Source organism: Chelonia mydas, chromosome 9 (genome assembly GCF_015237465.2).
Source record: "Chelonia mydas isolate rCheMyd1 chromosome 9, rCheMyd1.pri.v2, whole genome shotgun sequence".
Taxonomy (NCBI): Eukaryota; Metazoa; Chordata; order Testudines; family Cheloniidae; genus Chelonia; species Chelonia mydas.
In genome coordinates, this window is record NC_057855.1 from 21,891,843 (window position 1) to 21,916,421 (window position 24,579).

The 24,579-nt window shown below is 41.1% G+C and overlaps 1 protein-coding gene across 9 annotated transcripts in view; it reads left to right on the forward strand.

The window, feature by feature from the left end:
- IFT80 (intraflagellar transport 80) overlaps window positions 1-23,849 on the forward strand; it is a 147,964-nt gene extending 124,115 nt beyond the window's left edge. For 8 of the 9 annotated variants that reach the window (XM_007063085.4, XM_037909456.2, XM_037909458.2 and 5 more), the window contains 6 exons: window positions 1,018-1,165; window positions 3,631-3,802; window positions 7,205-7,294; window positions 7,394-7,566; window positions 10,377-10,500; window positions 22,490-23,849. In XM_007063085.4, coding sequence (XP_007063147.1) covers window positions 1,018-1,165; window positions 3,631-3,802; window positions 7,205-7,294; window positions 7,394-7,566; window positions 10,377-10,500; window positions 22,490-22,603 — 821 coding nt within the window. In that variant the 3' untranslated portion in view covers window positions 22,604-23,849. Of the gene's footprint in view, window positions 1-1,017; window positions 1,166-3,630; window positions 3,803-7,204; window positions 7,295-7,365; window positions 7,567-10,376; window positions 10,501-22,489 lie in introns of those variants that run through there. The other variant, XM_043522317.1, reaches the window with a different exon arrangement.
- Window positions 23,850-24,579: the final 730 nt, after the last annotated feature.

The following is a 24,579-nucleotide window of genomic DNA, read 5'->3' on the forward strand; positions in this document are numbered from 1 at the left end:
ATGTTGTAGGGTACAATCTTGCTGTGGCTACTTGGGATGGATAAAATGAACTAATGTCAATTCCATTTCTAACTTCTGTGGTATTCAGCCACACTGAATAAACACATTAACTGGGTATTTTTTTATTATGCTCAGAAGTTAAATGGGTAAGTTTTTGACATTTAAACTGTCATGACTACATTTCAGAGTGAAGAGCGCAAAGAGAATTATGAGAGAAGCCCACATGTCCCCTAGAGCTGTTGTGTATATATATTGTCTGACTGCAGATTCTGATAGCACTTGATTCAGAAGGTTTTCTTCACAACCTCCAGCACTAGAAACATAATATTGTTAAATAAAAAGTGAAGTTCTGGAGAAAGTGATGTGGTTCATCCAATAACCGCCCAAACTGTATTCTGGTCACTCATATTCATTTTGAACCCTGCCCTCCAAAATACAGTGTATGAACTGCCTCTGTAGTTTGTGCAGAAACAGTTAAAGAATAGATACTGCTTCCAGACTTGTGAATGTTTCGGTTAACAACAGTTGACAGTTAAGGCAATAAACAAAACTGAGCTATTTTGGCTCCATATATGTTAGAAATGGGAATATAAATGTCAGAAAAACACAGAATAGGGAAAATTACTTACGATAATTAAAGTTTTTAAGAATAAATTTCAACTCATGCAGTAATAAAAATAAAACCTGCTTTTTTAAAGTAGGTTTCAGAGTAGCAACCGTGTTAGTCTGTATCCGCAAAAAGAAAAGGAGTACTTGTGGCACCTTAGAGACTAACAAATTTATTTGAGCATAAGCTTTCATGAGCTACAGCTCACTTCATCGGAATCTCACGAAAGCTCATGCTCACGAAAGCTTATGCTCAAATAAATTTGTTAGTCTCTAAGGTTCCACAAGTACTCCTTTTTTTAAAGTAACTGTTGATGACTTGTAAGGGTAGCAAAATTCCAAGTATGTTTACATTGTTTGTGTTTATTGTGTATGTGCAAATACGTAATATTTGTTTATCTTTAAATTAAGGAACAATGGCACACACTTTGGCTTGGAATGACACATCCAACATACTTTGTGGACTCCAAGATACACGTTTTACAGTCTGGTACTATCCCAATACAGTTTATGTAGATAAAGATCTCCTGCCAAAAACACTGTATGAAAAAGATGCAAGGTAATAATATTTTTACTCAGAATAATATTACTGGATTTTTTTAAATACTGTGTTGAATTTTTCACTCAAATAATTCTTTACAAAGAAGGGTGTTAATTTAGCCACTTGAAATAGATGACAGCTGCTACCTTCAGTATTCCTGCCACATCACTATTTCTGGATTAGAAAAGGTTTAACCATAAGTGTTAGCCATTCAAGATGTACTATAAAGCTTTTTAAAAATGAATAAATTATAGCTGTTTGAGGCAGAACACTTAAGCACCTGAAAAGGGATGGACTTAACCATGTGCTTTAAAGTGCCTATGCACATTGGGTTCATAGTGCTAATTACTGTGGGAAACGCATTGCCTTCATTTGGACTACTCACAATAATCAGTGTTTGCAGGATCAGGCCCTTGGATCATAAATCAATAACCAAATACGCTTTTTCAAAAACCTGTCTATATGTATAGTTCTTTTAACATTCATGGTTCTCCATAACAGTGCTAAACTTCAGCATCAGCATGGTAAACAAGGCCCTAAATGCCATATATCACTTAATAAAACAGGGCATATGAAGGGTTCTGGAGCATCTAGTCTGCCTCAGATTTTCCCTGACCTCCTATAAAATGTATTTAAAATTTTCCAGCTTTGTGCCTTATTCATCAAAAATTGCTTTGTATTGGTGGGTTCTAATAAATAATCCTAATAAATAAACCACTTCTTTAGAAACTTCTATTCAAGCTTCTCAAAATGTTTTATAAACAATGATATATTTAACCTTACAACACCCTATTAATTCTCCCATATGAAGAGAAAAGTAGCACATATCTTCATTTTACAAATGGGAGAATTGAGACACAGTGGCATTAAGTGATTTGCCCAAAGTCATAATGTATCAGTGGCAAAGCCAGAAATAAAACCCAAGTCTCTTTACTCCTGGTGCTATGTTCTTAGCATTATATAATGTTCCTCCCCTTTTAATAAATAATTCAATTAGATTAAAAGATTTATTTTTTTTTTAAATTACTTCCAATATTTTGATCCAAGTTCATTCTAGATAACAACTGAAAATATTGTAACCACCCTCACTGCAGGGTATCACTGCAAATAGTGTGATACACCAGTGCCCTTTAGATGTTTGGTACGATGAGCTCAAAAGCAAGCACAGTAGGTGCTCCAACCACTAGCCTATAAAAACTCTAGCCCTAAGTGGGTTCCTGTCAAACACTCACATATGTTAGGTAACTGTGGTTCCTTTATTTGACAATTATATGAAGGATAAACTGACAGTTTCTAATTCAGTCTAATATACATGTATTGAGATAAGAGTCTTGCTGGGAACCCTGCACACTGTTGTCCTGGTTTTAGACTGCGGCTTTGTGACCTCCTGCAGGTATTGCTGGTCCCTTTAAAGAGAGTATGGCTCTGCCCAGGTCTTAGCCTTCCTGTACAGATCCCAGGCTGCTTGCTTCCCAGCCTTCTCTCCTTGGTCAGCTACTAGGCTGTTGTCTCTAGCATGCTGCTCTTGCTTTCACTCAACCTCCAGATTTCTTGATTCTAGTCCTTTCTGAGCTCTGATTGTATTTCTTTCCTATGCTGGAGGGATTATGGAATCCTTTACAGGCTGCATTTTGAATTGGGTAACACATTACTGAGCTAGTAGATTCATTACAATATATTTTGCCCAGAACTAAATTAAAAGACAAATTCCTTTTTTTTTTTTAGGGTGCAATCACATAAATACAAAAGCTCAAATTTTAATCAGACTTTTCTTTAAAAACATATTGCCTTTATTGTTTTAAAAAATATAGTAGTGAATTGGTATGTTACAACATTTCTGTATTGTCAATGAAAAATATCAAGCTGTTTGTTTATTTATTTTTTCTCTGGAACATTCATAGTTACCTAAGTAGAACTTTGGGGTTTCAAGTCATTTTCTGCAGTCTCAGGGACTAGCTCTACAAAATAATAAAAAACAATCCACTAAGGAGAACAGTTCACTGTTTTTCTCTTCTTACAATAATCCTTGATATACAATCACTCTCACTCTCTCCAAAGTACTTTTTATTTCATGATTAACCTTTAAGACTCAGTACAGCCCAGAGCTTTTTATCCACATTTGTATGTTCAATTTCAACAGTTAAATGTGCAAATCGGGCATTTTTGCAAATACCCAAATTGTATTTACACTTGCAGTGCTTGCACATGACAGTGTACACGTGTAATTTTGCGTCCAGATATTATATTCTGACTTTTAAAAATCTGACCAAAAGTTGTTTTAGATTTAAACTCCCACTGTACATATCTATTTAGTTGAATTTACAATGACTATTTAGATGTTTCTTTTCTGTTTGAAAACAAAGTTAAGAAAAATGTATCAATAACTCTTACCTAATTTGAAAATCACTAATAGCTTTAAACTCCAACCATTATTTTCAATGAGGAAAAAAGTTAACGTGCTTTATTTGACTTTCTTTCAATAGCGAATTCAGCAAAAATCCCCAGATAGTACGTTTTGTGGGAAATCAAGTAACGATCAGAAGAGCTGATGGCTCACTTATTCATCTTAATATATCACCTTATCCAGCTATTCTTCATGAGTATGTTAGCAGTTCAAAATGGGAAGATGCAGTCAGATTGTGTCGCTTTGTTAAGGTAATTTTTAATACTCTACAGTATTCTCATAAATTACATTTGTTGCCATTGTTTATATTTTCAAGCAATATGCAGTAATAGTAATTATATATGTAAATGTTCTAAACTATTTTCTTTCTTCAAGCTGTTGCTTTACCTTATAGTTTTTTCTTCTTATTTTAAGGCTGATCCAGAAAACACTTACACATGTGATTAATTTTACTGAAGCAAATAGTGCATATGACTTCATTGGGACTATTAACAAAAGTGGAGCTAATAATGAGCATAAATGTTGTCTGGACTAGACCCTTACATAGCCAATTTTGTAAAAATGTTCTGTTCCACATATAGTTACCTACAGTCTTTTTTAAAAAACATTTCTTCCCTTTCATTTTCTTTTTCCTCACATTCTTTCTGATAATTTAGACAACAGCAACAGATGAGGTGAGTATAATAGTATACTTTTTAAAAAAGGAATTTTTCCTCCCCCATTAACACATATAAAGGAATTTTATCTTCTTATATATGGTTATCATGATTTATAAACAAAACTGTATCTTAAAAATGTTTTCTCTATTTTCTATATTATTTGAATTGAGTGGTCAATATACATATTGAGCTAATTTGGGATATATATTGTGATGTTTATATTGAGTTGTTTCCCTTATCTGAAGGTGGATAAAAATGTTTTTATTCCAGTATTTGGCAGTTGGGAATTGGCATTTATGATTTCAAATGTAGCACTGACAGAAATTACACTGTGTAATTTCAGTGCACCAATTCTTAAGAGACTGACTCTTATTTGCATCTTTTTGTAATTTTTTAAAAATACCGGCAAAGCGCGCACACACATATGCCATCTATATTGAGTGGTAATACTGTATGTATAAGGTCCTTTCCATGGAAGTATAGTTATTACTTCCAAGTCAGAGAGGTTTTTGGCATTTATAACTTTTCATGGTTGTTTACTATCTTCAGGGCTAGATTGCATTCAATGACTTTAGGGTACTGAAAAGATAAATTGGTTAAAAGTTGCAAAGATCTTTCCTTCCTACCTTCTCTGGCTACCATCCCCTTCTCACCTTCCTATTCACTTTCATCAATCTTTCCTCAGCTGCCCCTACCTACCTACAGATGAGCAAGACAAAGTGGATAAGGTAATATTGTTTATTGGTGAGAGAGACAAGCTTTGGCGCTTACACAGCTTGAAGAAGAACTCTGTGTAAGCTCGAAAACTTTTCTTTCACCAACAGAAGTTGGTCCAATAAAATATATTACCTCACCTACCTTGTATCTCTAATATCCTGGAACAAACACAGCTACAACAACACTATATACCAGAGATGAGCAAGGTTTTTCTACTAAGAATGGCAGTAATATAGGGGTTTTTTGTTTACATTGTGTTTCGAAACTTGAATTGAGGGAGGATCTGGGGTCTTTTGACAAACAATGTGATCAAAAATACCCACAGCGCTTCTTTGATTGTTTGCTCATGTCCATTCCAATGTATGTGTGCATGTGCTGCGTGCATCATCGCCAGAAGTTTTTCCCCTAGTTGTATTCAGGGGGTCGACTCTGGTGCCCCTTGGAGTGGCACCCTCATGGTGTAGCATATAGGCACCTGCTGACCTGCCACCCCCTCAGTTCCTTCTTATTAGGAATGTAAAATCCTTAACGGTTAACTGGTAAGCATTAGTCTTACCAGTTAACCGACCCTAATGGTTAAACCCCAGCCCCAGGACCAGCCGGAGCAGCCTCAGCTCCAGGCCGGCTGGCCAGAGCAGCCCCATCCGCACCTGCCCGCCAACCCCAGGCCCATCCCGGCCTGCTGACTGCAGCCCTAGGCAGGCTGGCCGGCCGGCCAGAGCAGCCCCAGCCCCTCTCCCTTTAATCGGTTAATTAAACAACATAATTTTAATTGTTTAAATGGTTAACTTTTTAAACGCATATTTACATCCCTACTTCTTATCACCTGTGACGGTTGCTGGAACGCTGTTTGTCTCTTGCTTTACAAGTGATACTCTTTAGTGGTTCTTTATCCTGTAAATAGACTGTAAATCGTTAGAATTAGAATAAGTTAGCTAGTAGTTAGATAGCTTAGAGTAGTTAGTAAGGCCTTGCCCTAAAGGGCTAGCCCACCCGGGACTCTGTGGCATTCCTTGGTCCCAGGGCTTCAAACAGTGTGCGGCGATCCACAAACCAGTACTGGTAAGTGACCCACATGACAGCTGTCTAAAGTGCTTGGGCGAGGGCCACATTCAGGAACGGTGCCAGATTTGTAAGAACTTTAAGCCCAGGACAAAAAAGGAGAGAGATAACAGACTCAAATGCCTTCTCATAGAGGCAGCACTTCACCCATCATCGGAGTGGCAGCCCGAATCGGCACCGAGTACCTTGTTGGTCAGGAGTGCCCTGGTCTCCTTAAGAGAGGCACAGCATGGTTCGAGATCCGCGACACCGATGAAGGACACTACCACCTGGCATCAACACACCTTCTGGCTAGCAACCAGTAACCAGCAAAAGTAACCACCAGCCACTGAAAAAGAAACCAGAGAAGTCAGACCGGGGGCCCTGTCCGCAAAGATATAAGGCCACGGAGAGAGTGAGACTCCTGGCTGGGCCACTCTCAGACATCCATAGCACAATGAGCACCAGTGACTCCGGCCTTGGGATGAGGTCCATTGAGCCCATTGCCCATGGACTCCCTGCCTAGGGAAAGCCACAGAGGGGATACATGACATCAGAGCCATATGAGGCAGCGAGAAGCCTCCATGCCCTTCCAGTGCTGCCATGTCTCCCAAGTCATGGACTCTTAGGGACAGCTCTGGCATCACATGACCTCTCGGCATGGAGTCAGGCGCCAGTTCTGGGCAAGCCAGCAATAAGGGCGTGGCACCATCCTCCATCACATTCTCCCTCATGGCAGAACTTGATACCACTGGACCGCTCACCACCGCGGCACCGATGGGCACCGCATTGCCATGGTACCCAGGAGTGGGTCCTCTGGCTCTGGTTCGGAGACTGCAGCGTCCCAAGTTTGGGAAACACTGACATACGGGATCAGAGTAGCCAGTATTGATACATTTATATATTCACCGTTATTGAGAAATAACAGTACAATGATTAGGCATATCTCTGAACTGTAGCTCAAAGTCACTGTTAGCTGATCATAGTACAGGAATTTTCATACTGCATAGTTATTGAGAAGTAACCATACAGTGATTATGATATTAAGATACACACACATGCACATACAACTAGACTGTAGGGATCTGCACAACTGAGATAAATTGTACAGTTGTGTATCAGTACATCATTTTCAGTAGCTGAACAGCATCCCTGCACTCTGGCTGAGAAAAAGTGCATTTTCATATAATATAAAATTAAAGATGTTTTAGTATTTTTATTTTGTCTTATTTTTAGGATCAAACAATGTGGGCATGCTTAGCTGCTATGGCAGTTGCTAATAAGGATATGACAACAGCAGAAATAGCCTATGCATCTATCGGTGATGTAAGTAGATGAGATTTAACTATTTTTTAACAAATGATTGCAATGCTAATTTTATTAGAGTATTTCTCTAGTTTAAACCATCACACTTTGTTTTAACAGATTGACAAAGTTCAGTACATCAATTCTATCAAGGAACTTCCATCAAAAGAATCAAGAATGGCTCATATACTGCTGTTCAGTGGAAATATACAAGATGCTGAAATGCTGCTTCTTCAAGCAGGCCTTATTTATCAAGCTATTCAAGTCAACATTAGCCTTTATAATTGGGATAGGTAATATTTCTCTCAACATACTATAGCTGCTACCATTAATAATCTTACTAAGATTAAGTTTTAAATTTTTAGAGAATTAGACACTTAATTGACTAATCTATTAACCATAGTTGCTTGGACCCTGAGAAACATTGAATTAAATCATATATCGTGATGATATACAAAAGAAATAAAATCACTGAAATGTTAGGATACATATGTATCAGTGCTATATTTCAGTGTTATGTCAGCGTTTCCAGGCACTGCCCTATGATAATGGTCTCCAGCACACCCAGAGACACTTTTCATGACTTTAGACACAGAGTTACGTGCACTCAACAAATTAAAACTGTTTTGACATATCTTCTTGCTTAAAGTAGTTACACAACCATACTGACTGACATCATTATATCACTGGGAGAAAATGAGTTGTGAATTTTTGTTTTTAAATAAAGAATTCAACTTTCCGTCACATGTATGCGCAGCAATGTAAATCTCATCCCAGCATTGTTTGGGGTCTACGTGTCCCAAGAGATCCTGCAGGAGCTGCTGCTGCCACCAGGAGAGAAGATTCTGGCTCTACAGGATGGCTTCACCTCCCTCTCTAATGGATGGATGGGGGAGAACAGAGAATCTGCAAGGGTGGGGAAAGTTCCCAAGTCCCCATCTTACTGCAGAAAGTTCTTGCTGCTAGCAGGGAAGAAGGGAAGTGGCAGGTGGCTTCTTTTAAATCTGCTTGCCTGCCTCCCTTACTGATTAGACAGACAAGGTGGGTGAAGTGATATCTTTTATTGGACCAATTTCTGTTGGTAAGAGACAAGCTTTCGAGCCACACAGAGCTCTTCTTCAGGTCTGGAAAAGGTACTTCCAGCATCACAGCAAAGTGCAAGGTGGAACAGATGGTTTAGCATACATAGTTACATATTGTAAGGGAACATTCAAGGTAGAGCCACCTTGCATATTGCAGTGACACTGGGTATACCTTTCCCATACCTGAAGCAGAGCTGTGTGGCTCGAAAACTTGTCTCTCTCACCAAGAGAAAGTGGTTGAATAAAAGATATTGTCTTTATAATATGGGTACAGCTACACTCCCTTACTGATTGTCTGCCACCTCCCACATCCTCAACTTTCCCAATTCTGAAAGTTCTTCTCCCACTGTCTGAGTGTTCCAAAGTAAGCAAAAGGATGGTGCTCAAAAAATGTCTCTCTTCCCACAACAGGATTTGGGGAATAGGTTAGGAAGAACTCCCCCACTAGCATGGAAGCCATCTTCCCCAACCATGACAAAAATATGTTTAGGCCCCTTTACTATTAATTGGATAGAAGCCCCCAATCTGGCCCCCAAGCCCTCACCATGGCTGATCGTGGGTTCAAAATTAGATGTCCCTTTAAAAATGTGGCACTTCATGTCCCTGTAGAGAGAAAACTGGACCTCTCTGTATGCCGACTTTTCCACTATAACAAATTTAGAAATAATGCTTACTCAGCTCCAAGTTCAGATTCTCATGCCACATCTGTTCAGCATCCAAATAATCATTTGAAAGTTAGAGATAAATAGTTTGGTTACACTCAAATAAAGTAGAAGTAGTACTTCCTCAATGTAATGGAGAAAATTTGCCTTCCTTACAGCTTTAGATTTAGGTAGCATTTTAACTCGTAAAGTACTAATAGTCTAAATATTGCTTCAAACATGTATTATTGGTTATGGCTGCTTAAAGTAATAAATATAGTTGGTTGCATCTGTCTATTAAAATAACATGTAAACACAGCATTAGGATAATTCCTGTAATTCTCTTTCTGATTCATCATTTAACACTGTTATTTTTAACAGGGATGAAAGTTCAGAGACTATCAGTTGCTTAATTTGATTCCTAATACATAGCCTTGTTTGATGTCAACTTTAATTTCAGTTTAGTATTGTGCATTCTGAGTACTTAAATGAAGGTAAACTAAGAAACTAGCAAACCACCTTTCAATCTGAATTATGTTTTCTTTCGGAAATGTACTTTTTGGGGAAAACTCAAACAATTAAAGTATGTTGCCCAATGGGCTTCATTAATGCTAAGAATTACATGTAAATTAATTTAGAAACTTTATTTTTTTCTGGCAAGCACATATCAGTCTGTGTTTTGCTGATGTTGCCAAGAATGTCTCACCTGGAAAACAATGAATAAAACATTCTAAGATTTTTAAACTGAATTTTATATCATTCCAAAGAAAACAAATATAAACATAGACATATCATAATAATGCAATGGCTTTCCATTTTTAGGGTGTTCTAAAAGTGGTCATTTGCATGTGCTATATGTGTTCAAGTAGATGCTCTCCAAGAGCCCAGAGATTGACGGATGATTTAGTTGGTGTTGGTCCTGCTTTGAGCAGGGGATTGGACTAGATGACCTCCTGAGGTCTCTTCCAACCCTAATATTCTATGATTCTATGATTTTTTTTTAATTCATAGCTATAATAATTTCACTAAAAGTTATTTTTTTTACCCTTTCTTACTGACAGTAATATAGACAAAAGTAAAAGAGAGTGTGTTTTTTCAATTACTTAAAAAAATGCTATTGTCACATTTCATTAATGTGATTAGGTTGTCAACAGAAAAATGTTAATTATATATCATAACATACATCACAAAGTGGATAGGGTATGAGGAAAAATTGGTAACTCTCACCCTCCTATGGTTAACATGAATGAAAAATTGCTTGGCACCTTGCATCAGGAAGATCAAAATCACTGTACAGATCTCTTTTTGTAAAACCTAAGTAATTATAATTGTGTTAGTCTTTTTTTTCAGCATGACAAGCTCATTTTTCTTTTATTCCAGAGCACTGGAACTAGCAGTGAAGCACAAAACACATGTCGACACAGTTTTGGGTTATCGACAAAAGTTCCTGGAGGACTTTGGTAAAAAAGAAACCAATAAGCGATTTTTGCAGTATGCAGAAGGTGTAAGTATTCTGTGGAAACTTAGCCCTACATTTTCAGGTGGTCAGCCTGCATTTTGTGGTCAGAATTTGTACAAAAAAAATTGCTCCCAGATTTTTGCTTCAATTCAGCTGTGGATGTAAATCTTGGTTGTTACACACCTGTTTATCTGACTGCGAGTACAAATTAATAGCTTGATGTGGAACTAGTAACATTTGTGAATTCAATGTATTTGGGGGCACAAAATAAGTCTGCATAAATTTTGCATCCTGAAAACATGCAGGGGCTTTTATTTTGGGCTACAAATTTTGTACATAAACAGGGAGTTGGGTTGAAAATGTACCTCTTAATGTCCTCAGTAACACATTGTAATAATATTAATAGTAACAGTCAGTAAGGTTATTCAGAAGAAAAATTCAGAGCCAATCATGAGCTATTATACTGTATATTATACATACACATATAATATATTTCATAGGCATACAGTTTCATAGAATACTAATCATTCTAATTTTAGTTCAGAACAAAAATATCAACTGATTTGATTAATTGTGTAGTATTTGATAGTTTTTTAAGGCCAGGAAGAGGAAACATTATGATCAAAAACTTGCTGGAAGTGTAAAGTGGGTAACCAAGTCACAAATCCACGCAATTTGGGCTAAATCAATTTTTGCCTTTATTTATAAATTTTCAGACAGAATTATTGTCATCAATAGTGTATGAACATATATTTATGCTGACAATAAACAGATAAGTTGGAACACGTAGGGGCCCAAATTATTGAGTTGCAGGGAAGCCCTTGTCTAATTCATGATGCTCATGTCAGCCTCTGATCCCTGGTTTGGTCTTTCAGGTCTCAGTCCTTAAGTTTCTGGTCCAATATTTCTTTGATTTGGATCTTGTTCACTTTGATTCCTGTACATTTCCACGTTACAGATTTATTAGCTTTTCTCCAATCAGCATTAAGCATTGTCAAACATAATCTGTACAATATACACATGCAGCTTCAGTTCTTCAAGTGCTTGCACATGTCCATTACCGTATAGGTGTGTGCGTGCCCCGAGCATAGTTGCTGGAAATTTTTCCCCTAGCAGTGTCCGTTGGGTTGGCTCTAGCACTCTAGGATGCCACACGCACATGGCGCCAGTATAAAGGACGCTACCAACACTGTTCCCCTTCAGTTCCTTCTTATTGCCCAGGACGGTTGGTTGAAATCCTTCATTGCTTAGGCAATTCTTTCCTAGTGTTCTTTCATACCAGTTGGTGTAAATAGTTGTAATAGTTAGTACTTAGAATAATTTTTAGTAGTTTTAGGTTTTAGATAGCTTGGACGCCTCCACACTTAACTTGTGGGGTTGTCTGCCTTCCCAGTGCCAGGGTATGCCTTGGTCGCCGGGTTTCAAGCCCTGTGCTGCCTGCAGTAAGCCTATGTCTCTGAGCGGCTCTCACTCGAGCTGTCTCAAGTGCCTGGGGGAAGCATATAGGTAAGACCATTGCCAAATCTGCAGAGACTTCAGGCCCTGGACCAAGAGGCCTGACTGAAGGTCCTCCCAATGGAGGCAGCCTTAAGACCAGCTTCAGAGCTATGCTCGGACGCAGCACCAAACACCTCAGCTTTGGCGCGGAGCGCTCCTCCATCTGTCCGGGACTCTCGGCACTGATCACCCTCTCCGGTGCTTAAGAAGAAGCACCAAAAGGACACCAGGTCTCTGGTGCTGAAATCTAAGGGAGACAGGGAGAGAGTGAGATCTGTGCCACATCACTCGTCTACCCCAGCACCACAACATCAGGTGCCAGCAACTCCAGTGCCACAACAATCTCCTTGGACACCTACAAAGGAACAAGCTCAGAGTAGACGACGCACCATCCAGTTTGTGGTGCTGTTAACTCCCGAGGCATTCGCAGTGGTCAGGGACCTTCTCAGCGGTCAGGGACCTTCTCAGCCTATAGTGGGTCAAGAATCTGCACCACCGGTGCCACCGAGTGGCAGGAAGCAACCCCTGAACCTCACCTGGTGCTGTGACCACTTTCAACAGGGAAGCCCCAGCCACAAGATTGCCTCGTCTACCATCTCTGGCACCGAGCGGCATGGCTCCGGTCTCTGCACCACAGCTTGGAGTCTTCGTTGGACTTGGAGGTTGGGTCATATTTCCCTCTTCTACATAACCAACATCATGGCTGCCCAGCCATCCATTCCATACTACGTCGCTGTCTTCCGCGGTACCACCAGGCGCGTGGCCACAGGGTCCATGGGATATACTGATGATACAGTGACCCTTTTGGAACCCTTGGGGGTTTCCCCTTCCTCATGGCACCCCCTCAAGACACTCATACTCCATTGTTTCAGAGGTGAGAGCGCCCCTGGCACTGCGCAGGGAGACTCCGGATCCAGATTTTGATACTGAGCACAGTACCAAACCTCAGGGGGAAGCCCATTGGGCCCTGGTGGACGCCAAGGAACCTACGGAGGCCCTGCAGCCTGTCCTATCCTCTCCATATGAGGCACTAGTGACTCCAGGGTTCCCCCTCTACAAGACAACCACAATGCTTACCAGGACTTGTTAAAGTGGGTAGCCTCAATTTGGGTGTCCAAGCAGAAATGGTCAAGGGGATTGTGCATGGCCTCCTGGACATGGCCTCCAGTGGGACCCTCTAGAGTGGCCATAACTCTGCATGGTGCCATCATGACCGATCAAGGCACTGTGGCAGACCCCTGTCTCTCTCCCTCCGACAGCAAAGCGCACAGAGCACAAGTATTCTGTACCAGCCAAGGGGTACAAATTCCTTTTTTCTCACCCTCCCCCAGGATCCCTGGTTTTTGCAGCCACCAATGAGTGAACCAGGGACAGACAGCTCTTACGCTAAGGCAAAGTAACCAAAAAGCTGGACCTATTCGGACGGAAGTCACATTCCACAGGCGGCCTTCAATTTCGCATAGCAAACCAGCAAGCCTTGCTGCGTCACTATGATTTTAATACGTGAGAGTCCATGACGAAATTCAAGGACCTTCTCCCGCAGAACTACGTACAGGAGTTTCCCTCCCTTGTCAAGGAAGGGGAAACTGTGGCTCATGCCTCCCTGCAGGCAGCTCTGGATACCGCTGATTCTGCAGCCAAATCAGTGGCCACTGTGGTGACAATGTGGAGGTGTTTGTGGTTGCAGTCCTCGGGGCTACCTAACGAGGTGCAACAAATGATTCAGGACCTCCTGTTCGAGGGAACATTGTTTTTTTGGGAGCAAACGAACAGCAGGCTGCACAGCCTCAAGGACTCAAAAGCAACTTTGAAATCTCTGGGACTGTACATGCCAGCAGGGTCGAGACAGCAGTATAGGCTACAACAATACAGGCTACTTCTATCAGCCTCGTAGGCAGAATCAACATAGGAGGAAAAATAGGGGGGTTAAATGCAGACATCCTCCCCTGTCCTCATCAGCAGGTTCCATTCAACCCAGACCCAGACACTCGGGATCATCAAAACACTCGTTTTGACAAGACGCTCGAGGTCGGCACTGTATTCCCCCTGCATCAGAACTAGCTACCCCCTTATTTTCCAGCCGCCTTTCCCACGTCTTGGATTCCTGGACTCAGATCATGTCGGACTGCTGTGTCCTCAACACAATAGAACTGGGTTGCACCATCCAATTTCTATCTACCCCTCCTTCGCACCTCCCACTCCCTGTCCCTCTTAAGGGACCCTTCTCACGAGCATTTGTGTGAACAAGAAGTCCAGTCCCTCTTTCAGGTGGGAGCCAGCTCACAGGACTGGGAAGGGGTTTTACTCCTGTTACTGCCTAATCCCAAAAGCCAAGAGTGGCTCAGACCCATTTTAGACCTGTGCCGTCTCAACTGATACACCAAGAATTTAAATTTCCACATGGTCTCCTTGGCCTCCATCATCCCCTCGCTGGATCCAGGTGACTGGTATGCTGCCCTTAATCTAAAGGACACTTACTTCCACATCTCAATCTTCCACAGCCACAAATGCTTCCTAAGGTTTGTACGGAACCAAGCCCATACCAGTTCATGGTGCTCCCGTTTGGCCTGAGCTGTCCTGTGAGACTTCACCAAATGTATGGCGGTGGTAGCAGCTTTTCTCAGAAAAAAGGGAGTCCCTGTCTTTCCGTATCTAGATGACTGGTTAATCAAGGGCTACTCCAGAGCTCAGGTCAAAGCTGACATCCATCTCATTCAGTCGACATGCAACACATTGGGCCTTTTTCTGAATGCTTAGAAGTCCACTCTTATCCCAGTCCAAAGGATAGAGTTCATTGGTGCGGTTCTCGATTCCATGCAAGCAATAGCTCTATTCCCAGACTACCGGTTCAGCTCAATTACAGCCCTTCTAAGGTCCTTACAAGCTCATCCAATTACAAATGTGTGATAGTATCTGAGCCTCCTGGGCCACATGGCATCATGCACATATGTAGTGCAACATGCAAGACTATGTCTCAGACCTACCCAACCCTGGCTAACCACGGTATATTCCCCCACTCGCCATCACCTAGATTCAGTGTGCACAGTTCCAACCCACATTCTCAATTCACGCACCTTGTGGCTGGACAGCCATGTAGTATGGGCAGCAGTACCCTTCTCAAGTCCTTAATGGTGCTTTCTCTAGTATCTGACTCATCAGCCCTCAGCTGGGGAAACCACCTGGGGTCTCTCAGGACCCAGGGCCTTGGTCCCAAGAAGAACTCTCCCTCCATGTCAATATCAGGGAGCTCAGAGCATTGCGTCTAGCCTGCCAGGCATTTCTACCTCACATGGAGGGCAGGACTGTCTCGGTTCTAATGGAAAATTCGACAGCTATGTTCTACATAAACAGACAGGGAGGCACACGTTCTTCCCTCCTGTGCCAAAAAGCTAATCGCCTCTGGGAACTCTGTATCGCTCATTCCATCAATCTAGCAGCATCATACTTCCCCAGGAACCAGAACCAGCTAGCAGATTGCCTCAGCAGGTTTTTCTCCTTCACCACAAGTGGTCTCTACAACTGGACATCGTGAGGGAAATCTTCCAACAGTAGGGGTCTCCCCTTATAGACCTGTTTGCCATGCGCATCAACAGGAAATGTCATCAATTCTGCTCCCTGTGGCCACAGCCTGGGCTCCCTCACGGGTGTATTCCTGTTGCCATGGATGAGTCACCTGTTCTATACCTTTCCTCCTAGTCCATTGATTCACAGGGTTCTGGTGGAAAATCAAGCAAGACCGAGCATGAGTCATTCTCATAGTCCCGGCATGGCTCAGACAGCACTGGTTCACCACTCTCCCTGGCATGCCCGTGCAGGCACCAGTTCGGTTTCCACTACACATGGACTTGATCTTCCAGGACCACAGCTAGCTGCTACATCCAAATCTTGGCTCTCTCCATCTGATGGATTGGAAGCTCCATTGCTGAACCCGGAGGAGCAGGCATGCTCAGAGCAGGTCTGTGAGATCCTACTGAGCAGTAGGAAGCCCTCCATCTGAGCCACCTACCTTGCAAAATGGAAGCGATTTTCCATCTGGTGCTCCCAATGATCAGTCCTGCCTTTACAATCGCCTCTACAGCTTATTTTGGAGCACCTGAAACAACCTGGAGCACCTGAAACAACAAGGCCTATCACTCTCATCAGTCAAGGTCCACCTATTGGCCATTTCTGCCTTCCATCCCAAGGTTGACAACCAATCAGTCTTCTCCTGAGATGGTCATCCGATTTCTCAAAGGCCTGGAAAGAGTGTACCCTCAGGTCAGAGATCCCTCACACACACCCCTGCCCGGGACTTGACCCTCTTCTCTCAAAACTCACAGGGCCCCCATTTGAACCGTTAGTGTCATGCTTATTGTTATACCTTTCTTGGAAAGTGGCCTTTCTGGTAGCCATCACTTCGGCCAGAAGAGTCTCAGAGATCCAGGCCCTCACATCTGAGCCCCCATACATGATCTTTTTTAAGGACAAGATACAGCTGAGGCCACACAGTCATTTCTTCCTAAAGTCGTCTCACAGTTCCAATGTAGTCCAGCAATCTTTTTACCGGTATTTTACCCTAAGCTGTATGCAAACAGAGAAGAAAGCATCTCCACTCACAGGATGACTGGCCGGCCTTAGCTTTTTACATTCATGGACCAAGCCGTTCTGCAGATCTTTGCAACTATTCATAGCGATAGCAGAAAGAATAAAAGGTCTCCCCATCTCTGCACAGAGATTCTCTTCATGGATTTTTATGAGTTCACAAACATCACACCCCCGGCTATCCTTATGGCTCACTCAACAAGATGCCAAGCCTACTCCGCGGCTTTCCTAGCGCAAGTTCTAATTCAGGAGATCTGCAAGGCAGCAACCTGGTCATCCCGTCACACAGTCATGATGCCATTGTTCAACAGGCTAGAGAGAATGCTGGCTTTGGCCGAGCAGGTTTGCAGTCAGCCTGACCTTGAACTCTGAACCCATCTCCTATACAACTGCTTGTGAGTCTCCTATTTGGGACTGGACATGTGCAAGCACTCAAAAGAAAAACAGTTACTAACCTTTCCATAACTGTTGTTCTTCAAGATGTGTTGCACATGTCCATTCCAAGACCCATCCTCCATCCCCTCTTCGGAGGCAGTCAGCAAGAAGAAACTGAAGGGGAATGGGGTTGGCAGGGTCCTTTATACCAGCACCATATGTGCACAGCACCAGAGGGCGCTAGAGCCAACCCGAAGGATACTGCTAGGTGGGAAATTTCTGGCAACTGTGCTCAGGGTGCGCACACACATACATGGGAATGGGCATGTGCAATACATCTTGAAGAACAACAGTTATGGAAAGATTAGTAAACGTTGTTTTATACAAATGTTGCTGTTTACACTATTTTCATGTCATTATGCTTTCATGTCACCTCACTTTTTTCCCCAGTAAAGATACTTTTAGCATTACATTTCTTTATTTATTATAGTATTTAACTTTCCTTTTATCTAAAACTTCCAGCATAACAAAACATCACCTTTGTCCTGTCAACAGTAAGCATTATCTACGCAAGTCTATGTAAGTGAAAAATTGACAAAACACCACCCCTGCCAGGCAAAAGTTAAGCCAAGACTTTGTCACAAGTATTACCTCATCCAAACTTATTCACTAACCATAGTTATAAACTATTGAAATAGAAAAACCCTGTTATCATAACCTTTAGATTTTATTTGAACAGGGAAATTATGGTGGCATTTAATGTCAACATTTTTTTTATCTTCTCCAAATATGGGTTTTCAGGGGACTTTCTACTCTCTAGCATCTTGTTTGTAAATTATTAAAAGGCCGTGTCAGTAATTTTGCTCATTGCATTGTCAAAGTGCTTTCGATTTTAATTTAGTTCAGGATATTTTTTTGTATTTAATTGTTCCCCAACAAGGTAAAAGGTTATTTTTCAAGTTCCTCTACATAATCCCATTGCATGGGATGCACTGACAGTACAACTTGTACAGTGGAAACTTTAGATAGCAGTGCTGGTGGGGCGCTGTCACACCCCCTTCTGATCCTCCCCTGGATGGTCGTGAATGATCGGAGACCTAGGCTATAGAAGGGGGCACGGCACTCCAGCAATCTCAATTGCTTCCAGCTGCTGCAGCTGACAAATCAGGAACTCCATCTGAGTTCTTGGCCCAGATTCTTTGCTTTGATCGTGCCTACTACACTTTTAGCATAGATTTATCTAGTTTCCTGGTGTAAATAGTTAGCTTTTAGCATTTCAGTGGTTAGGTTTTATTTCTTTAATTTTTGAGTAGTTTGTACAACTTCGGTTCCACTATTAAAATCTAGTGGCGGATCCAAAGATCAAGAAACTTGGTTGTAAGAAGTGGGCGTCTTGCCCTGCAGTCTTTCTGGCATCAGATGCTCACATAAGATGCCCAGCCTGCCTTGGGTAGGAATGTTGTTCTTCAAGATGCTCAATCTACAGTACTTTCACTCCAAGGATGCCGAAAAAGAGGCAGAACAGACTACAAGTGCTACCACTGCAGGACGCTTTGGCAGCCAAGCTCTCTGGATCCAGAACATTTCTTGGATCCATGAGTGAACATAGACCAGATTTGGCCCCTGATACTTCTGGAGAGAATAGGCAGCAGAGACCTCTGCAGAAGGTACTGTCTTCTGTTCCAAGCTCCAAGAAACCTGTGGTACCTAAAAAGGATCATAAACTGTCGGATCTGAAACAAAAAGGTAGAGAAAGAACCCCATCAGCGACGGCCTCAGAGCCAGTCCAGGAAAGTGACCCCCTCGGATTTGGGAACTTCGGTGCTGGAAAAAGACTCACTGCTCAAAAAGGCCACTATTAGGAGAGCCAATGTGCACTTGAGGGATGTTCCAGGTCAGTCTTCTACAGATCCTAAAATGGCTGATCCGAAATCAAGACCAAAAGATCCTGATCATCTAACAAAGCAGACAGCTCTTATTACGGATACACCAGAACTGCTTCTCTATTTTCAAGCCTCCTTGGCAACTGACCATAACAGTGGTAGCTCAGATCTGTAACCTCAACTTATGTTGGATCTGAAAGAGAGCAATAATGATACAGGAGGCAAAAAGGATTTCTTCGGATTCCCCAATACTGTTCCTTCTCCTCCAGAGAAAAGAAAGATGGAAGAGATATATGTCTCACTGCCCGTCCCACCACCTAAGACTCTCTCAGGCTCTCCTAAAAAGATGCTCTTGTCCTTTTTTATACTGCATCCAAGACCGCTGGTCTCTTCTGTATTGTTGAGTTCAGATCTGCAGTCAGATGTGGAATCTGAACAACTAAGTCAGTTACCTAACGTGACATCTCATAAGGAAAAGCATGCTGCTACTAGGAGATACTAAGAGCTGAGCATGGATTGCTGGGTGGATTAATGGTATCCTTATGGGCTAGGTGGACTTATTGGCCCTTTCCCAGGTATTTCCAGGGACTGGATCACACCTGCTATAGCACAAAACATTCTCCTACAAGAGCTCCAGGAAGATTTCAGTCATCAGATATGAAGCTCTCAGATGTATTTATGTTTCATAAAGAGAGAGAGAGAAATCTCCTACCATTGTAGCAGATGTGCGTTTAGAAGAAGAGCAGCCTTTATTGCCTGAAGAATACCAACAAATGGATGCTGAGCTGGAGGACCATACCTCTCTGGATGAGGATGTGGGGATTACACCTGCATCTTTCCAGTCAGAGGATTATTTTATGAATTAGTTGATAGAATGGCAGCTACTTTGAAAATTCCATCTGTGACAGTTGAGAAGACTTCTCATCCAATCTTCAGTATTTTTGGTTCACCATCGAAAAATAGAATTATATGCCCAGTTTTGGATGATCTCTAGCAGCCAACAAAAGCAATATGGGCCATGTCTGCTTCTGTTCAGGCAAATGTCAAAAAAGACGGCTAAATTATACCAATTATACATGATCGATTTTAATTTTTTTCACACTCATCTGGCTCCAACTTGTTTGTGGTAGAAGCTGAAGTCCAGGGGTATAAGGATGACTAGATACATTCAATGCTTTCTGATAAAGAAGGCAAGAAAATGGAAATTCTGGGTAGAAAAGTAATTTAATTTGCATCTTTGGATATAAGAGTGTCACGCTACCAGGCTGTAATGACATGCCACCAATAACATCTTTGGGATAAGATGGCAGTATTTGCAAAATTCCTCCTGGAGGATCAGAGAAAATTAGCTTGTGACCTCCTCTCTGAAGGACAACTTGTTGCAAACTAGGAGAAGTTGATCTCACTATCCACACAAAAGTTCCTCTTCAAAGGAGCAGTTTTGGACACTCAGAAAGACAGAATCCTTCCTGCCAGAAGAAAGAGTCAGTCAACCATAGCCTTACTTTACCAGTTTCCATGTCAAAGAAGCATATTCTCTCTCATACTATTGGGCCTCATAACCACAACTATGTATATAATCTCTTATGCCTGACTCAAAATGAGATCTCTCCAACCCTGGTTGGAAAAGAATTACAAACCAGACATAAAAAGAAAAGGAGGACTTGTGGCACCTTAGAGACTAACCAATTTATTTGAGCATAAGCTTTCGTGGGTAAATACCTCACTTTTTCAGATGCATGGAGTGAAAGTTACAGATGCAGACATAAATATACTGACACATGAAGAGAAGGGTGTTACCTCACAAGTGGAGTGTCATTATCAGTGAATCTTTGTTTTTTAACCAATTCTCCACACACAGTTGTTTTACTGATTGCCTTCTCTTTTTGCCTTTCATATAATAGGGTATAAGAACATTCAGGTCATGGAACTATCTTAATTCCGTGACGTGACCAGTGACTCTTGAAGAGTAAAAAGAAAAGGAGGACTTGTGTCTCTAAGGTGCCACAAGTCCTCCTTTTGTTTTTACTCACAAGAAAAACAAGGCCATTGCGGAAAAGTTAAATGGATTCTTTGCATGAGTCTACACTGCAGAGGATATGAGGGAGATTCTCATACCTGGGCCATTCTTTTTAGACTGATTAGATAATTACCCCAGTCAGCTTCCTCTGGAGAACTAATGGGCATCTAAGTGGTGATCAGAGTGCAGGCTCACCTGTTCACTCCCTGCACTCTGTCACATGTGGACAAGTATACTTGGACTTTAGCAGGGCACCTCACCAGCAGACATAGTATACTTGGACTTTAACAGGGTACCTCACCAAAGGCTCTTAAACAAAGTAAGCAGTCATGTAAGAACAAAACAAAGTAAGCAGCTTAAAAGATAGGAAACAAAGGGTAGGAATAAATGGTCAGTTTTCACAGTGGAAAGAGATAAATAGTGGTGTCCCCCAGGGATCCATACTGGGACTAGTGCTGTTCAATGTACTCATAAATTATCTGGGTCATTCTGGTCAGCACTGCCGACCGGGGCGTTAAAAGTCCGATCGGCGGTGCTGCCCATCTAAGGCACATTGGTGCCTATCTGTTTCAACACCACACTACACCCCGGAAGCGGCCAGCAGCGGAGCCATCTTCTAGGCAGGGGGCGCACGAGTCTCCATGCGCTGTCCCCGCCCCAAGCACTGGCTCTGCACTCTGCTGCAGAGCCTCCTTTGAAATTTTTCTTAAAATGCACACAGTCAATAATGTAGGTGAGTTCAGATATTCATTAATTCATTAGATCAAGATGCTGTAGCCTAGTGTGAAATAGGGAATTGATGTCCTTATTGATAGATGGGCATAAATATATAAAAAGAGTAATTAAAAATGGATGGTCATAGGAGGAGACAAAACAAAATAGAAAGACAGCCCTCAAATTCATACAAGTGCTTGAAAAACCGAGAGAATAGATAGGATGCTAGTTCTGACAATTTAGGCAAAATCAGTTGAGCTGCATTACAGGCAAACGTGAACAGTGCCAGCTTTGACAGAGGATGAGAAATGGCCAACAGCCAATTTGAAACTTGTTCCTCTATTCAGTATTCCAGTATTCATAGTTTCACTGAACTAGGACACTGCCACAGGATGATGTTTTTCTGCCACTAAAGAAATGCCAATACAAAACAAGAAACATTTATCATCAAAGCAGAATTCAAGTATTGACAATGTTATTTCTGTTATATCAAATTAATAATGTAGATGCCATCAATTTGTTTGATGGACTTTGGTGTAGTAGAGTTGCTCAATGTACCATGAGCAAGTGGCTGCATTCTGATTTATTTCACAAATAGATTTCATTCATTTTTAAGCTGAAAGATGCCCAGTAGGCTCATCTAAGTTTATTTTCATTGTTGAATATTTTCTCACCAGATATGAGTTTTCAATATTTGTTGAAAAGTATCAAGTTTGTTTCATTTCAAAGGCAGGAACCTCTGATAGCATAGTGTTTATTAGATCTTGACTATAGAAGAAAGCCACCAACTGATACACACATGTAACTTGCGTTAACATTAATGGTAGTTATATTTTTGCATCCAGAGGAGACCTATATAACGACAGAGCAGATCACTTTGTGACTTGTACCTTCATACTGTTGTTCATTGATATGTATTTAATATAATGTTGACACTTACCTACTATCTTTCCTCTTCTTACAGCTGGAAGTTGATTGGGACAAAATCAAGGCCAAAATAGAGATGGAAATTGCTAAAGAAAGAGAACGAGCTGCAGCCACTCCAGCAGTCAGAGCCAGTGTAACTGTACAGCGCTAAATACAGTGCTAATCATATTAAATAGCTGTTTTACTACACATCTGCTGTATCAGTATACCGATAAATCCAAGGATTACCATTTTCCAGGAAGTGGGTTATGGAAGTTAGATCTCTGAAATTAGTTTAGTTTTTGCTGAATGTTGGACAATGGGCAGAACTGGATTCATATGTGTGTAGGCCAGTTATGATCTGTGGGCCCCATCCTGCTTTCCTCACTCATGTGAAGAGTCCCAGTGAAGTCAGTGGAACTACTTGTGTGAGAAAGAGAGCAAGATTGACTTCTGTCTTCCCATTACTTAATTGTTCAACTTTCCATACCCTTTAAAGTAAAAATATGCAATCTTGGATACCTGGATTTAGGCACTGAAATGCATGTTTAAGCACCTAAATAAATTGTCTGATTTTCAGCAACTGTGGGGTACAGATATACAGCACTTCTGAAAAGCAGGCCAATTGGTTAAATGCCTTAAGATGCATTTAGGTACCTAACTTTAAGCACCGAACGTGAAAAATGTGGACCTAAGTTCATAAATGGCAAAGGAATGTTTCATTTGCTGTTACAAAGGTTGCTGCATGAGAGCACAGTCCCAGTGCTGAAATATTTTCAAATAATCATATCTGTTATTTCAGATAAATTCAGCACCTAAGATTGGTTGCAAACATTGTGTTTCTGTCAATAATAAAAAAAGGGTAGCTGTTGGATAAAAAACTTTTAAATGTTAAATGAATTGTTTCATAATAATCTAAAATACTGTGTAACATGGTTTGAATTTTGTTTGAATTAGCAGAAAGTCATCTTTCTGCAAATATCCAATATATGATTGACAACAGTGTTCTGTGTTTCCTTAGTGGTTAGAATGTCCCATTATTTAGAAGAAAAAAATTTCATGTTTGCACTAGGGCCAGTTCACTTGATTGTGTATTAGAGTTCGACATATGCCATTTCACCAAAATATTATTTTCTCTCTTTCCTGTTGAAGTAATTGGGGCTGCATGCATATGGATCTGTCTGCATAATCTCTTTGCAATATTGGGACATTAGTCTATTACTGGTTATTGAAGGAGGTTAAAATAATTCTGCGTAACATTTCTTTCACACATGAACACTAAAAATTTTGTGCGTTCTGTGAGAATCTTTATCTAGTTTAATATTTGTTTTGTAAATCATTATGTAGCAAATATCAATTTTCTGCATATTCTATTACATTCTTAATAAAAAATTAAAATCAAATACTCTTTATATAAATTAGATGATGTATCTCATTGATTTTACCATCCCATTAAATAAAAAAGGCAAAATTCTATCTAAGTACCTGCAATCCATGTAAAATTTCCAGTCCTTCAAATGTGCTGAGCACCTCTGCAGAGTGAACCCTTCTATCTTGGGTATGACTTACAAGAGGCACTTAGCACTTGCAGGAATGAGCCCAAAATATCAGTCTCAGCAAATGCTTAATGTTAAATTTGTCGCTCTGTGAAAAGTGTTCATGGGATAAGCAATCATGGGATAAGAGGGAAGGTTCTCTCCTGGATTGGTAACTGGTTAAAAGATAGGAAACAAAGTGTAGGTATAAATGGTAGGTTCTCAGAATGGAGAGAGGTAAATAGTGGTGTCCCCCAGGGATCTGTACTGGGCCCAGTCCTATTTAACAGATTCATAAACGATCTGGAAAAAGGGGTATACAGTGAGGTGGCAAAATTTGCAGATCATACAAAACTACTCAAGATAGTTAAGTCCCAGACAAACTGCAAAGAGCTACAAAAGGATCTCACAAAAATGGGTGGCTGGGCGACAAAATAGCAGATGAAATTTAATGTTGATAAATGCAAAGTAATGCACATTGGAAAACATAATCCTAACTATACATATACAATGATGGGGTCTAAATTAGCTGTTACCACTCAAGAAAGAGATCTTGGAGTCATTTTGGATAGTTCTCTGAAATCATCCACTCAGTGTGCAGTGGCAGTCAAAA